We start from the raw sequence: 17,802 nt of genomic DNA on the forward strand, positions 1-17,802 counted from the left end.
TTAGAACGTTCGAAATATGGTACTAGCACAAACAGGCAGCCTGGGTGGCTGACTAGAGGGATAAGAATATCCTGTAGAACAAAGTGGCAATTATATCAAAACGCTAGAAACAGTCAAAATGTAAATGCAGCAGCCCATTACAAACAGTATTGTAAGGTGCTTCAAAAAGTTATTAGGAAGGGAAAAAGTATGTGGTATGCAGATAGAATAGCTAAGTCTCAGGATAAAATTAAAACCATATGGTCAGTCGTAAAGGAAGTGGCTGGTCTGCAGAGACAGGTCGAGGATATAGAATCAGTGCGTAGTGGGAATGTCCGTGTTACTGATAAGTTGCATATATGTACAGTATTTAATAATCACTTTCTGAATATAGCAGGTGAACTAAATAGAAACGTAGTCCCAACAGGGAATCATATAGCGCTTGTAGAAAAAAGTGTTCCGAGACTGTTACCTGAAATGCTCCTCCATGATACTGACAAGAGGGAGATTGAGTTAATAATTAAATCACTAAAGGCCAAGAACTCTCATGGATATGATGGGGTATCTAGCAGAATACTGAAGTATTGTTCTTGTTATAACCTTTAATCACTAATAAATTGCGTGAATATACAAAAGTAGAAACAATAGCGGGTTACATGCTATTAAATCCGTATCTGTCATTCGACTGCCGTGCCGTGACATGCGGCCGGCGCCGTTCATAGCCAGGTGGCGCTCCCGCGCTCGGCCGAGCTACGGAATGCCTCTATCGCCGTGTTCGCGTACTGACGTAGCGGCACTTTTAAATGTCGTGGCACTGTCACAACACTTTTCCCCCCTTGAAAAAAAAATACACTCACTTCCTTGGAGACACGGACAGTGCGGAGACATCCATGGCCCCTTGGGAGGCCCCGAGAAGATCCCGCGAAGAAACAAAAGAGTATGGTCGAAAATGTCCAGGACGGAAGCGTGGAACGTGCCTCCTGGACGAGATGATGGGTGAAAGCTCCGGAGCAGCATCCATAGGTGTCGTGGACCTGGGGGTGTGCTCCAGCGAGATGGGTCCCGGAGAAGGCGGCGTCGCGACTGGGGCCGGTTCCGGCGTACTCGGAAGCGGTAGCGACGTCGGCTGCAGCAACACGCACGGAAGATCGGCAGCAGCGACAGGACTGGCTTCTCGGGCTGGTGGAGGCGAAAGAAGGGGCGGTGGCACCGGCATGGCCACCACTCGTGGGCGCATCTGGTCGTAATGGCGAACAACCATGCCATCGTCCGTACGTATTTCACAAAGCCGGTGGCCGCGAAGAGCCTGGACCACCCCTGGAATCCATTTAGGGCGAGATCCATACCCTCGTGCCCACAAGTCGGCACCCACCGAGTATTTTCCCGCACTAGGGGACACAGTACAAGGCCTGACAGGGTGAAGCAGGTGCAGTAGAGGGCGCGGTTGGCGGCCATGCAAGAGTTCAGCAGGGCTGCGATCACCCAGAGGCGTGAAGTGATAAGAACTCAGAAATTGCAACGACCTCCCCATTCGATTGCAGATGGAAGGGCGGTGCTGTAACATGATGAATCCCTTGTCCAGTACAAAAATCACGGAAGGCCTGCAAAGAGAACTGAGGGCCATTGTCCGTGACAATCGTGGATGGAAGGCCTTCTAGCACAAAGATTTTGGACAAAGCCAGCGTCGTCGCCGCAGTGGTGGGCGACGGACATCGAACAACAAACGGAAACTTCGAGAAGACGTCAATCAACAGTAGCCAATAAGTGCCGAGGAAGGGGCCGGCAAAGTCAGCGTGCACCCGTTCCCACGGCTGCGCCGGATCAGGCCACGGAGAGGGCATTGTACGGGGTGCAGCCAGTTGTTGAGCACACTGACCACACGCAGCAACCATGTGGGCGATGTCCGAATCAATACCGGGCCAATAAACGTGCCTGCGGGCCAGGGACTTAGTCCGAGAAATCCCCCAATGGCCTTCATGGGATAGTTTGAGAACATCTTTGCGAAGAGAGGCTGGCACCACGACCCGTGGAGATGCGCCATCTGTGGCCAGAAGAACAACACCCTCACGAACAGACAGACGAAGGCGCAAGGCATGATAGTTGCGAAGGGGATCTGATGCCCGGCCCTTGGTCCTGTCCGGCCAACCCCGTTGAACAAAACCGATCACCTGACGCAGGACCGGGTCCCGCGCAGTAGCCGACGCGACCTGCGAACCTGTAAGTGGAAAACCCTCGACCGCACGACCTTCTTCCTCATCAATGTGGAAACAGAGTAGTTCATCTCGATTGAAAACTGGGTCGGGGTCCATCGGCAAATGCGACAACGCGTCAGCGTTGGTGTGCTGGGCCGTGGGGCGATAGTGAATCTCATAGTGAAAACGAGACAAGTATAAGGCCCAACGTTGCAGGCGGTGAGCTGCCTTATCTGGAAGCGACGCTGAGGGGCTGAACAGAGAGGCCAGCGGCTTGTGGTCGGTGATGAGGTGAAACATAGAACCATACAAAAAAACACTGAACTTTTTTAGAGCATAAATGATAGCGAGTGCCTCCTTTTCGATTTGAGAGTAACACCGTTGGGCATTGTTGAGGGTCTTGGAAGCGTAGGCGGTGGGTCGTCCCGACCCATCCTCATACCGATGGGCGAGAACAGCCCCTAGGCCATACTGTGACGCGTCAGTCGCCAGAACCAAGTGCTGACCCGGACGGAACGTGGCAAGACAAGGCGCCGACTGCAAATGAGCCTTCAGGCGGACAAAAGCCTGCTCACACTCGTCGGACCAACAGAAAGGAACGTTTTTGCATAACAGCTGATGCAGAGGATGAGCCACCGCCGCCGCGGATGGAATGAATTTGTGATAATAAGCAATCTTGCCCAGAAACGCCTGAAGTTCTTTGACCGTAGACGGCCAGGGCAGAGCGGTAATGGCCGCAACGTGCTGTCGTAGAGGACGATACCCTCACGGGACAAGTGGAAACCAAGATAAACAATGGAGGGTTGGAAGAACTGTGACTTGTCCAGATTGCACTTCAACCCAGCCGAATGCAGAACCCGAAACAGTGAACGCAAATTGCGAAGGTGCTCCTCAGTGGAGGCCCCCGTGACAACAATGCCATCCAGGTAGTTGATGCAGCCGGGAACGGAAGCCGTGAGCTGTTCCAAAAACCGCTGAAAAATGTCCGGCGCACTAGCGATGCCAAATGGTAACCGCTGGTACTGATACAACCCACAAGGAGTGTTGATGATGAGAAATTCCTTGGAAGACGCATCCAACGGCAACTGATGGTACGCCTCCGATAAGTCAAGTTTGGAAAAGAACTGGCCCCCAGCGAGCTTGGTAAATAACTCCTCAGGACGGGGAAGAGGATAAGTGTCAATGAGGCTCTGAGCGTTGACAGTGGCTTTAAAATCACCACACAATCGCAGACTCCCGCTTGGTTTAGAAATCACCACGATTGGCGATGCCCATTCGCTGGAGGTAACAGGAAGGAGAATCCCTGAAGCTGTTAACCTGTCTATCTCAGCCTTGACAGGTGCAAGCAACACCATCGGAATAGGGCGTGCCCGGAAAAACTTAGGGCGGGCTGTAGGTTTAAGAGTAATGTGGGCTTCAAAATCCTTGGCACGACCCAGACCAGCAGAGAACACGGACGAGAATTCAGAACACAATCCATCCAGCTGTTGATACGGAATATCCTCAGATATGAGGTGCACATCATCATCAATGGAGAACCCGAACAACTGGAAAGCATCATAACCGAACAGGTTTTCCGTGCCCGCGTGATCCACCACATAAAACGTGAGGGGCCTAACAACAGACTTGTAGGCAGTGGAAGCATCAAACTGGCCAACGATAGGAATGTTCTGCTTATTATAAGTTCGCAGATTTCGCGTAACGGGAGACAAGGGAGGGGAGCCCAACTCCAAATACGTGCGAGAATTAATGAGAGTTACTGCAGAGCCAGTGTCCACTTGCATGCGAATGTCTTTATCCAGAACACGAACAGTAACAAACAACTTATTTGTTTGAGAAAGCACACAGTTAACATCCATGTCTGATGCCTTGTCCTCGTCGACAGGAACTTTAGGGGACTGACACACAGAAGCAATGTGGCCTTTTTTCCTACATGAATTACACGTTGCCCAACGTTTTGGACACGCGGCCCTGTCATGCTGTATGAAACAACGTGGACAAGAAGGAAGTGCAGAACGAACCTGCTTCTGTGGTTGCTGTTTTCGCTGCGAGCGTGGTGACCCAATGCGACGTTGTTGACGCGAGTGAACCGCCGCCACATCGTCGTTCCCTTGTGAAACAGGCAAATTGTCCGCGTCGAAAGTGGTCTGTACAGCGCCTACATCACACCACGCGTCTATTTGTGCACCAGCAGCGTGAGACACTTCAAAAGATTGAGCGATGCTGAGAACTTCCAACAACGATGGGTTTGGCAGTTGTAAGGCACGTTGCCGAACTTCTTTATCAGGAGCAAGCCATAGAATAGCATCCCTAACCATTGAATCAGCATAAGACTCATGATGAGTGTCCGTGACAAACTGACATTTCCTACTCAGACCGTGTAATTCCGCCGCCCAAGCCCGGTAAGATTGATGGGGCTGTTTACGACACCGGTAGAACGCCACGCGGGCGGCAACGACGTGGGTGTTTTTCCGGTAATAGTTAGACAATAATTCACACATTTCTTGGAAGGACAGAGAGGCAGGTTCCCGCAGAGGGGCTAACTGAGATAGCAGCTGATAGATCCGTGGGGAAATCCAAGATAGAAATAACGACTTACACATAGGAGCGTCGACAACGCCGAAAGCCAAGAAGTGTCGCCGCAAACGCTTCTCATAATCCTCCCAGTCTTCAGTGGCCTCGTCGTAAGGAGGGAACGGAGGCGTAGCGGCACTTTTAAATCTCGTGGCACTGTCACAACAGTTCTATGTATGTTAGCCCAGTACTTAACCATATCTGTAACTTTTCCTTTAGGAGTGGTCGGTTTCCTGACTGATTAAAGTACTTGGTAGTGAAGCCACTTTAGAAAAAGGGAGACAGGGATAATGTTGACAATTATAGACCTATTACTATGCCATCGGTGTTTGCTAAAGTTATCGAGAAGGTTGTATATACAAGGTTACTGGAGCATTTAAATTCACATAATTTGCTGTCAAATGTACAGTTTGGTTTTAGAAATGGTTTAACAACTGAAAATGCTATATTCTCTTTTCTCTGTGAGGTTTTGGACAGATTAAATAAAAGGTTGCGAACGCTAGGTGTTTTCTTTGATTTAACGAAGGCTTTTGACTGTGTTGACCACAAAATATTACTGCAGAAGTTGGACCATTATGGAGTAAGGGGAGTAGCTTACAGTTGGTTCGCCTCTTACTTTAAGAACCAAAAGCAGAAGGTAATTCTCCGCAATATTGAGAGTGGTAGTGATTTCAGTCCCAATGGGGCACTGTTAAGTGGGGCGTTCCCCAAGGGTTGGTGCTGGGGCCACTGCTGTTTCTTATTTATATTAATGATATGCCTTCTAGTATTACAGGTGATTCAAAAATATTTCTGTTTGCTGATGACGCCAGCTTGGTAGTGAAGGATCTTGTGTGTAATATTGAAACATTATCAAATAATGTAGTTCATGAAATAAGTTCGTGGCTTGTGGAAAATAATTTGATGCTAAATCACAGTAAGACTCAGTTTTTACAGTTTCTAACTCGCAGTTCAACAAGAACCGATATTTTGATCAGACAGAATGGGCATGTTATAAACGAGACAGAACAGTTCAAGTTCCTAGGCATTCGGATAGATAGTAAGCTGTTGTGGAAAGCCCATGTTCAGGATCTTGTTCAGAAACTAAATGCTGCTTTATTTACCATTAGAACAGTATCTGAAATAAGTGACTGTTCAACACGAAAAGTAGTCTACTTCACATATTTTCATATGCTTATGTCATATGGTATTATTTTTTGGGGTAATTCTTCTGATTCAAAAAGGGTATTTTTGGCTCAAAAACGGGTTGTTCGAGCTATATGTGGTGTAAGTTCGGAACCTCTTGTCGACCCATATTCAATAGTCTGGGAATTCTGACATTGCCCTCACAGTATATATTTTCTTTAATGTTGTTTGTTGTTAGCAATATTAGCTTATTCCCAAGAGTTAGCAGCTTTCACTCAGTTAATACTAGGCAGAAATCAAATCTGCATGTGGAATGCACTTCCTTGACTCTTGTGCAGAAAGGAGTGCACTATTCTGCTGCATCCATTTTCAGTAAGCTATCACAAGAACTCAAAAATCTTAGCAGTAGCCCAAACACTTTTAAGTCTAAACTGAAGAGTTTCCTCATGGCTCACTCCTTCTATTCTGTCGAGGAGCTCCTGGAAGAGCTGAAAAATTAAGCAAATTCCAGTGTTACATTGTTGATTTTCTTTATTTAAACTTACGAATTGTCGTGTGAAAACGTTTCTTATATTTCATTTTATCTGTTTCTACTATCGTGTTATAATTTCATGTATTGACTCGTTCCATAACCATGGAGACTTCTCCTTAATTTGGTCCCACGGAACAATAAATAAATAAATAAAATTGGCAGTTCTCCCTCCTTGTAGTGCAAATCAGACATCCAGATCCTGTATGCCAAGCATGTGTGTCTTCCAGTATCTATTGCTGTCAACGATAGGCAGTAGTGGTGTGTGTGTATGACTGGTATTGCGCACAGTATGACAATAGGACTACCTGGCCTCCTGTAGTCCCATGATACTGTCCCTCTTGAATTCGTCTAGCTAAGCAATCGGCTACCAAAATGTTGCCTGCCTGGACATAGTGCATGTTCAGGTGATGCTCTAGTGACCTTACATGCTGTCTTACTGGCCAGCATGGGTGTTTGGGGCCCTCTTTTCATAATATTGTTATATGTTAAATTTGTTTATCTTGAGGGTCAATCACCCTTCCCTGCCCCAAGTGTTGGATCCTCTACAGGTCTTCCTGAGTTAAACTGCAAATTTCTACCATTGTAACTTCTCTGTATGAAACAGCATCATTGGTGAAAAGCCTCATGGAACTTCAGACATTGTCTACTAGGCTATTTATATATATTGTGAAAAGTAATGGTCCTATAGCACTATTTTGGGGCACACCTGAAGTTACTTTTACGTACAAAGATTTCTGTCTGTTGAAAATGACACACTGTGTTTTGTTTGCTAGAAACCCTTCAGTCCACTCACACTGTTGGTTTAATACTCTGTATTCTCTAATTTTGTTCATTAGGCAGCAGTGTGGTACTGTATCGCACGCCTCCCAGAAATGAAGGAATACAGCCTATACATGGGTGCCTGTATCTACTGATTTCAGGGTCTCGTGGATGAACAGAGCAAGTGGGGATGGATTACACCTGATCATTGTTTTAGGAATCCAAGTTTATTCATCTATTGAACATATTTGGTCTCCATAAATGTCATAATATACAGACTTAAAAAAATGTTGCAAAATTCTAAAACAGATGGACATCGGAAATAGAGGCCTATAGTTTTGTGCGTCTGTTCATTGAACTTTTTTGAAAATGGGAATGATCTGCACTTTCTCTAATCATTAGGAACTTTTTGCTCCTCCAGAGTCCTATGGTACTCTGCTGCTAGAAGAGGGACAAGTTCTTTTACATACTCTATGTAGAGTCCTGTTGGAATCATGTCAGCTCCAGTGGCCTTTCCTCTGTTGAGCGAGTTCAGTTGCTTTTCTGTCCCATGGAAACTTGTTTCGATACCTGTCATTTTGTCATTCACGATATAATTTAAAGGAGGTACTACAGGGAAATATTCTTCTGTGTTTCTTAGAAAATGACAATTAATATTTCAGACTTTACTATGTCATTCTTTTTCAGTGCCACTGTGGTCACAGTGTGTCTGGACAGATTGCTTCAATCTGTTTACTGATTTAAAATAAGGAGAAAACTTTCTAGGATTTTCTGTCAAGCCAACAGATAGAATTGGTTAAATACTTCATGCCGTTCTCCTGATGCTAGTTTTAGTTGTATTCAGTCTGTTCATCTGTGAGGCTTTGGCTACATTCAGACTTGCAGCAAACCTCTTTTTGCTTTTGTAGTAGCTTTCTGACACTACTCTTGAACCAGGCGGGTGTTTTCCATCTCTCACAACTTTACTTGTTTAAAGCGTATTGCACAGTTCTCTCGAACTTTGTCCAGTGGTACTTACATTGTTAGTGCTGGAGATGAAATTTTCATGTTGATATGAAATCACATACACAAAAAGATAATACACGAAAATGCCATTTTCACTCTTAGCATAGTCATAGTATGATGTTTTTTACTTTAAAAATATATGTATGTGCATAACATTTATGATATCTAATAAACATTGTCCAATGTAAATTTGTCCAAAGAAGTAAAATTATTTGTCCTCCTATCAGCCTAGCATTTCTTTTCATATAAAATATTTTTTGTCTTCACTTACTATATATTATCATAGGCATTTGTAAGGGGAAATACCATTACACAATCGCAATTAAGGAATTGGTATACAATATTATTTAGTTGTTGTAATCTGGTTTTTGTTTCCATGCCATATTTTCAAATTGAAATAGGCTTTCAGACAAGGAAAAACATTAGCCTGTCTCCAAAAGTATATAAGGAAGTTAAGTGCTGGATGCCACAGGCAAGTACTTCATCTATCAGAAATACAAGCTGATGATATCAAACTGGACAGACAGTTATTTTTGGCTTGTGCAAATGATCATCAGCGTTTCTGCCCTAACATGCCAAGGGGTAGTGGGAGAGTCTATAAATGCTTGATGGAGCACAAACTTGACAAAACTATGAGTAAAGAGGTGAGTTTTCTTTTTTGCCCAATTGCTTAAAAAGCGTTATCATGAAATTAGAATTATGTTTGAATAGTTAAAGAGCAACTATTTTCTCTCATAAACTTCTAGTGCCAAGATCAGCTGATGCGTCGACAGAAATTGATTTCTGAAGATTTCAAAGTCAGTAGAGGCCTAGCTAGGGCTTGTAAGGACGACATTAGGTTATTTCACTGCAGGCGGTCTGTATCTGATGATAAAGAGATACGTCTAGTGCAAATACTGTTGTGCTTGGAAGGTGTTATAAGAAATGGTTAGTATTTTGAATTTTTAATCACTGCAGTACAAGATTTTATTTGCATATCTATAACTTATTCAGAATATTGTATTACACCTTATAATCTTTGTACATTTTTTCCACTCAAAGGAACAAAAGTGACTCCTGAATGTCAGTCTGAAATGATTGAGCACAGAAAGATCCTAATGGAAGATTACCGCTTGTCTCCGGAAATCGTCTTAAGTTGCCCAGATGACATTTCAAAATATTGTAAAGGGTTAGAAGTAGGAGGGAGAACCATACATTGCCTTATGGAACATGCGAGACAAAAAAGGAAAGAAGAGCGTATCTCTCCTGCTTGTCAAAGAGCTGTGAGTAAATATCAGAGTTGTGAAATTTGTTACTCCTTTCTATATTATAAGAGAAATTAATGAAATGTCTCCTCCAGCTGGAAGTTTTGGTGAAAGAGGCCGACGCAGGTGAAGACTGGCGTGTTGACCCAGTCTTGAGAGAAGCTTGTAAACCAGTAGTGGATTCTGCTTGCAAGGAAGTCCGTGGAGGAGATGCAAGGTACATTGAGCTTTGTTTTCTCCTGTCAAGTAGGAATTATTTCATTTAGCACCTATTAATATGTTTATGGAAACATTTCAGTGTTGGGTAGTTAATTCATTCTGCATTCCAGAGAAAATAAATGTTGTCAGTTGACTAGCTGCCATGTATGTACAGATTGTATACATCCTGGGACAACTGGGAAATCCAGGCACAGGAATTTTTCCATCCTGGAACATCTGGGGAATTTTTTAGAATACCAGGAATTTTTCATTGTTTCAGTTTTCAGCTAAATTTTTGGAACTGGTAAGAACTGATACTCTAACAATGAATTTTACTGTAGTCTGCTACTGCAGAGTAATACTCCAGCAATAAAATACAGAAATAAAAGTTGAAAAGTTCCAAAGAAAATGCTCCATTTACAGCAACAAAACACAATGCACCTACAAGCGACTGCCAACAGGAAGAGGTGTCAAAGGCTTTAGGATGAAGATTATGAAATACTTTGTAACAAAAAAACTACTTTTGATTACCATGATGTCACAGCTGTTTACACTTCTACCAGGTTGTGGGAAAATATTGCAAATGGTGGTTTGAGAAAGCTTATTTTCAAAGTAAATTTTGTTTTACGCAAGATAAGTTATGTTGCAGTGGTGACCCTGAAATTTCAACCATGCCTCATTTAAAATGTAAAATCTCACGTGCTGGTCCATTGTCCTACATTGCCGCAGCTATCTCCAGCTCAACTGTTTCCTACTCCGAGGGGTGTCAGTCTGACCTCTTCGTGAACACCTGTGAATTCCATGAACTTTCCAGGCCTCAGTTTGTTACAATTTTGCCAAAACGTGGGTGAAGTGTCCAGCCTGCAGTGTGTACTGAACCGACAACAATGCTTTCATTGTTTCCACATCTACCACACCATACTTGTGCTGCTTCACACAAAACCAGCCAACGACATAAGTCGAATTCTCATGTGAACTTACCAGTGACGGCACTGTAATGATGCTGGGTAACTATTTGTGTAGCAATTCTACTATGACAACAGATGTTATTCCGGGCCAACAGTGGCTTCCTACTGCCCCATTTGTCACACACATAGTTCTCCAGGCTTCCACATGGGAAATAATGACACTTATTCCTGAGGATACTCCTTTAGTGCCAGTGAATCTGTATGCATTAACATTCCCAGTGTTTTGCAAAACTGTACGGACACCTGTCACAGTGCCACGATAGTTGGTCAACAGTGGCCCCCACTAAATGATCCTCAAACCATTTCCAACTATTTACTACTTCCTGGACAAAATAACATGGGTTTGAGTGATCTTCCTGCACGTAAAAGCACACTGATTGTCATGGACTATGTTGTCTTGCAGCATTTGCCTGTGTCATCAGCAGCACTACTGCCGCCACATCATCTGAGTGACATCACATCTCCACCATCCGCCTCGCCCTCTCCACCCCTCACACACACACAAACACACACACACACACACAGCCGGTCAGTGTTGTTAATTCTCATTGTGACCGTGGTGCAGTCGACAACCACAGTGCCAGCATCACATGACCCCAGCCAGACCTAGCCGACACCCGACCTGTCCTCCTGAACACTACTGCGCACCTTCTTTTGCACAGACACCAGCCACCTGACATCTGCTGGGAAACGCCGAACCTTGCCGAGCGTTGGCACCCGCTACTGCTCCGTGCAGTATTGTTGGCATCCAACATAACAAACACTTACAGTCCGACTACCACCGGTGTGCCTCCGCCTGGTCACAGACCTGTGCCTGCCAGTCAAATCAGTGTGATTCGGTTGGGCACTATGTCCACCCACATGCACCAACTCTGCTGGTTCCTCATTCACTTCGGCTCCGATGCACTACATTGGAAACAGCCTTGCTCGTACCCAAACTGATGTCGCAGCCTGATATCAGCACACGAGGTCGCTCGTCCTATTCAAGTCACCGCAAATCTCTGCTTCATGATAGCTTCTGTAGGCCTCATCTATGACTGGATGGCCCTCGCATCTTTGTCTACAATGCACAACTGAATTCTTACCTTCTAGTTGACACCGGAGCTGACGTCAGTAAGATTCCATCATCTCTTGGTTCCGCTACACTTTCACCTTCACCTGTGCGGTTGCACCACCTACATCACTCTCAATCTCGGCAACCACGCACTTGTGCCTCGGACATTCGTGCTGGCTGAAATGGTGGAATGCTTTGTAGGAGCCAACTTCCTCAGGCACTACCTTTACTGTCAGAAGTGAACCACACTTTGCTCCTGAACCACGGTGGGTAATGGCCAATTAGCAGCAAGGTCAGTGATTCCCTTCCTGCTGCCCGCTGCTGTATCCTACTTTGCAGAGATGCGTCTCAATCTTATCTTGAAATGTCAAACACTTCTGGATGAGCCCCACATGACATTTGCCACGCGCTCTGAACTCCGGCGTTCCAACACGGATATGCGAGCAACCAAGGACCTTCTCCGCTTACACATTGCCAAGACATTTTGCGAGTACATATGTCTTAGCAGCAGCTCACTATTCTGCAATATCTACACCCACTGCCTGATGACAGTCATTACGTTGGCCTCAAAATTGGTCAGTCAAGTGCCATTATCTAATTGTGCTTACTCGACCACACCCAGTGTTGTTCACAGTGCCTCTGCGACTGATTTGTCTATTGATGATGGTGTTACAATAACACCTATTGCTATGCCCTCGGCCCCCACTTCATGCCAGTCCATCTGGTTGCAGACTGTTTGTATTGTCTGTGACTGGCTAGTTCATCGCATCAACACCACCCCTGGCTCTCCAGTCCGCTGTCACCTCCATCCCCACTACCTACATCCCCACAAACTCAATGCGGCAAAAGCCATCGTGGACGAACTTTGCCATGCTGGTATTGTGCGGCTATTCAACATTACTTGGGCTTCTCCTACCAAGCTTGTCCTCAAAGAGGATATTAATTGGTGATTGTGTGACAATTATTGGTACCTCAATGCCCAGACTATAATAGACAGCTACCCTGTACCAAACTTACAAAACTTCACACATGAACTGGCTGGTGCCACTATTTACAGTGCTGTTGGCTGTAAAAGGGCCTATTTATCTATACCTATGGCTGAAGATGATATACCAAAAACTGCAGTAATCACGCCATTCAGTCTGATCAAGTTTTCATTAATGCTGTATGGGTTAAGAAACATGACCTAGACGTGGCAGAGGTTTATTGATGGCGTGCCTTCTGTGTGTTTATCAGATGACATAATAATTTTCTCACATCTTCCAATGAACATGAGATTCATTTATGCACCATGTTGGACAAGTTAACAGCACACGGAGTCATAATTAATAATGATAAATGCCAACTATGGCAGTTGTGTGTCACCTTCATTGGACATTTAGTTGATCTTTTGGGGATATACCTCATGTAGGAGGAAAGGGAACAAATCTTCCTCCTCCCTCCCCTCTCGGATATAAAAAACTAAGACATTTCCTTGGTGTCATCAGTTTTTAAAGGCATCATTTCCCACTTGCTGCTGAAACACTCTTGACCCTGTGAGAGCCACTAGACGGCAAGAACACCATCGGCAAATAATGCCTGATGTGGTTCCCTGAAATGGCTTTTAACAAGATTAAATCCAGCCTCACACAAACTATCACCCTCATCCTTCCGTCACCGGATGCACATCTCATAATCACCACAGATGCCAACAGCCTGTGATTGGCATGGTACTGCAACAAGAGACAGCTGGCATAAAACAGCTGTTGTGTTTCTTCACTTGAAAATTGACCGATACTCAGAAGAAGTGGTCACCATTCAATAGAGGACTCTTGGCCATCCATGAGATGGTCTGCTATTTCCAGGATGACATTGAAGGATGCCCTCTAACCATTTACACTGTCCACAAGCTTATTGCAGACCTGGTCAAAAATCCTACTGTTAATGCCATGGCAAGGTGATTTCACCACCTCGACCTGGTTTCCAATTTACCACCACCGTCAGACAAGTCCAAGATGTGGAAAATATAGTCGTGGAACTGCTTGTCTTGCTTGTTGTGCACCTCTATTCAGCTGGACTTTAATAGTTATATCAAAGTTTACAATTTGTGTTGTGGTGAGGTAACTCCGTGGAGTTTCCTGGAATGATATTGCTGCCCTGAGGTAGCTCAGCTAACATCTCTGGACCTGTGGTTAGTTCATTCTGATCTATGTTTGTGACAACATGCTTTACACCTTGTAGGACAAAAAATATATTTGTATGGAACTGTACAACCTTTTAGTTGTTGTTGTACGTAACAAATATCCCAAGTATCATACTTCCTACAGTCATATTGCTGTTGGCTAACTACATCATGTATCCCGTACTTTGAATATCTGCTGTCATTAGTTGGCGAGGTGACGTGACGTGAGCTATGACTGGCTGGCAAAAGCGCATCGCAATCAAGAATTCAGTGCTTTGGAAGCTACCGTCATGTATTTGATGGAATTCATATTTATACTTCCTTAATATGAAAAACGCATCAAAGATGTTTCCAGATCTCATTGTTTTTTTGTTTGGTTTCTAAAGTGGCAAGAATTTCTATTACATCATATAAAACCTTTACTACTCAAATAATTGATAAGTCTTATTCCAAAGGAAACTATATTGTCACTTAACATGGAAAAGTATATATTTTCACCCAGAGTATAGAGTATTTTCACCCGGTAAAAGTGTATTCTCAACCTGAAAACAGTGTATTTTTAACTGGGGATTCCGGGAAATATCCAGGATCCCCCCCCCCCCCCCCCCTCTTGTCCGGGTATACACCCTGATACATGGTCGCATGCCAGTCACTTACAGAAAAACACCATTACTGCTTAAATTAAATGACAAAAATGACAATGGGTTATCCTAAAGCTGGTGAAACATATGAACTTAACCACTGAAAGTAAACCTTTGAGTAAACGTGTTTTTAGTGAACACCGCTCTCAAAATTCTAAGAAACTGTGTTCTAGTACAGTTCGTGAAAAGTATTATGTAGCCTAATTTGCATTCAAGTAATGGCCGTGAGGGTAATGTTACAGTATTAATGAAAAAAAATCAGTCTTGATCGCAAAATAAAATATAATTTAGTAGTGATGACTGCTTTCAATTTATACAGATAGTCTTCATACCAAAAGGCATCTCCTTCAGCACACACCAATCGAAAATGGAATAGGATGGGAAGAAATGATTCGGGTACACTGCTGTATCCTCCATCAAACACTGTGGCAGCTTTTAGAGTACAGATATGGATGTAGGTACTAATTACACACAATAGGGTGGCACTTGGTGATGGGTAAAAGGTAGCAGACTTCAGACGATTAGGAGTGTTTACAATCATTGCCACCCTTAGCTATGTAACACAATTTTACACCGTAGCAGCAAGTAGCTATTACATGTTCAGTATTATAAAAAGGATAGTAGCTACTCACAGTAAAACAGAGATGCTGAGTCGCAGAAAGGCACAACAAAAAGACTGTCAGAAAGTAGGCTTTCAGCCAACAAGGCCTTCATTGGAAACCCTCCAGCCTTTGAAGCGCTTTTTCCCTTCCATGCTGTATGTATATCCTCTTGATATTCTTTTGCCCCTCCATTGGGGAACATGTCTAGGATGTTATTTGGAATGTTCTGCATTGTCTGTCGCTGTCATAAGAACAGTATCACCTTTGTTTTTCTCTCCCTTTTCCTTTCTTTGTTTCCATTCTCTCGTTCCTTGGCTTCGACGTTTGAGGTTCCTCTTTTTCTTCTTCCTCCCTGGCGCTCCTGAAGGCCGCCCCACGCATCTGACGTGTAACGGTTGACTGGGTAATGTGTAATTCCCAGCCCCGGGTTGACAGGTGGGGTTCGCACTTACCTCCTGGTACAGGCCAGGCCCAGGGAGGGGTGATTGCCTGAGCTGCAACCTTCCCAAATTGCCGACTGGTCCCTCTGTCAAATGTTCAGGAGGTGTGATCAATCACCTAAGGCAGGTGTGCCCCCTAGTGAAGGAAGCCCCCAGTTGGAAGGAGCGTGCCATCGGAGACAATGGCAATCATGGGGAATTTTTTCCCAGTGAGTCAATCATCTTCCCAATCAGTGACTGCGAAACGTAAACATAATGAGGCTAATGATTCAAAGACCCTTCCCACTACACCACTGTTCCTCGTGGTCTCACATACTTCACCACAGTAAATCTGCTTATTATTCGCAAAGGTGTTGATGCAATTGCTGGCCCTTTGAAATCCTGCTCTCGTTTACAAAATGGCACTTTCCTGATTCTCAAGCACGACGACTACTTGCTGCCTCGTTTCTCCACGGCCACCCTGTTCATGTCGACGCCCATAGAACTTTGAATCCTTCCCGTAGTGTAATTTACACCAGGCTGCTCGATGGTCTGAGGCCGAAATCCAGTCTTACCTCTCTGGTCAGGGTGTCATTGCCGTCCTTCGTGTAATGAAACAGATAGATTCCTCCTTAGTGCCCACCTGCACTCTTTTCCTCACCTTTGATAGGGTAGTGCTGCCGTCAAAGATCAAAGCAGGCTATGAAATTATCACAGTCCTGCTGTACATTCCGAACCCAATGCAATGCTGCCAGTGTCATAGTTTCAACCGCACTAGAATGTCTTGTTGACACTCAGCCAAATGTGTAACCTTTGGTAGGGATGCACACGAGGGCGATTGTCCACCTCCTTCTCCCCACTATATCAACTGCAATGGTGGCCATGTTGCCTCCTCTCGGGATTGTATCTTGATGAGCAGGCTGTCCAAGAGATTCGGGTAAAGGAAAAAGTGCCTTACCCAGTAGTTTGCAAGTTACTGGCTACTCGCAAATACTGTATTGTCCCATTCTGTTCTTGTTACCCCTCGCTCCATGAAGGACATGGCCACGCAGACATGCAACCTCAAATTCAGCTCTGAGGTTGTGAAATAGCCCAATATCAAGGTTGTATTGCCATTCCCCCTCCTGCTGTGCAACAAACCGCCAAACTCTCATCTCAGGGGGTTAAGCCATCTGTTACATAACCAGTTGGCAGGAAAGGACAGAAGGAGTACTCCCATGAACTTCCTCTGACTCTCCTGCCAAACAACACCCTAGTCTTCCTCTAACCGGAAAGGCTCAAAGAAGTCCACCAAAGGCAAACCGTCTTCTCCTTCGCCAACTTGAAGATCCTGTTCGACGGTGTCGCCACGTGGTACCTTAGCCCAGACAGCCTCTGTCTTGCCGGTGTGCACCACCAATCGTTTTTCTGCGTTGGACTCCACGAACCGACCACACAAGCAAGCCGATGCCTTTGTGAACCCCATGGAGCAAGATCCTCCTGCTTCTGTGCTCTGTAGTAGCGACTCTACACTGGCTGTCACTCGGCAACCGCCGTGTTGAGAGATCTACATCTCTTCCTCATCATGACTCTCCTCCAATGGAACATTCATGGACTTCGGTCCCAGAAAGAGGACTTATGGCTGCTTTTAGCATCACAGTGTCCCCTTGTACTCTACCTTCAGGGAATGGAATTGCACCCTCACTACCACTTTGAGCTTTCACATTACTTACCGATTCATTTTGACCTTCCTCTTGAAGTCAGCATTCCATCTCATGGGAGCGTCATGCTGCTCATACGGGATGAAATTCTTAGTCAACTCATCTCCTTGGATACTCGTCTTCAAGCTGTTGCAGTTCACCTTTTCCTTCCCCACCTGACTTTTTCCCTCTGTACCATTTATATACCTCCGTCATTCGATGTCACCAGGTCATACTCCCTTCAGCTTATTGGGCAGCTACCTCCCCCATTTTTGCTACTCGGTGACTCTAAAGCACATCATCCCCTTTCGGGTGCTCCCAGGACCTGTCAGAGAGGTGCCCTCTTGGGTGACCTACTTAACCAACTTAACATCTTCTGCCTTAACACTGGAGCACCAACTTACCTTTCAGACTCCTCGCCCACTTATTCCCATTTGGACCTATCCTTTTGCCCTGCCTACCTTGCCCATCATCTCAAGTAGTCCGTTCTTTCTGACACCTACTCGGGCGACCATTTCCCCTGTGCTCTCCTTTTGCTGACTCCTACTCCACCCGCTTGCGCGTCCAGATGGCAGCTTACTAAGGCTGACTGGCAGCTTTACGCCTCCCTGGTGACCTTCAAAGAATGAGATTTCTCCAGTTGTGATGACCAGGTGGACTATCTTCTTAC

At 44.9% G+C, this 17,802-nt stretch overlaps 1 protein-coding gene across 1 annotated transcript in view; it reads left to right on the forward strand.

The window, feature by feature from the left end:
• Positions 1 to 17,802, forward strand: part of LOC126235733 (Golgi apparatus protein 1) — a 160,259-nt gene that overhangs the window by 37,586 nt on the left and 104,871 nt on the right. Inside the window, exons 3-6 of the mRNA XM_049944511.1 lie at positions 8,568 to 8,810; positions 8,913 to 9,093; positions 9,208 to 9,428; positions 9,506 to 9,627. Of these exons, the coding sequence (XP_049800468.1) occupies positions 8,568 to 8,810; positions 8,913 to 9,093; positions 9,208 to 9,428; positions 9,506 to 9,627 (767 nt within the window). The remainder of the gene's footprint in view (positions 1 to 8,567; positions 8,811 to 8,912; positions 9,094 to 9,207; positions 9,429 to 9,505; positions 9,628 to 17,802) is intronic.

The sequence above is a fragment of the Schistocerca nitens genome, chromosome 2 (genome assembly GCF_023898315.1).
Source record: "Schistocerca nitens isolate TAMUIC-IGC-003100 chromosome 2, iqSchNite1.1, whole genome shotgun sequence".
NCBI classification, from domain to species: Eukaryota; Metazoa; Arthropoda; class Insecta; order Orthoptera; family Acrididae; genus Schistocerca; species Schistocerca nitens.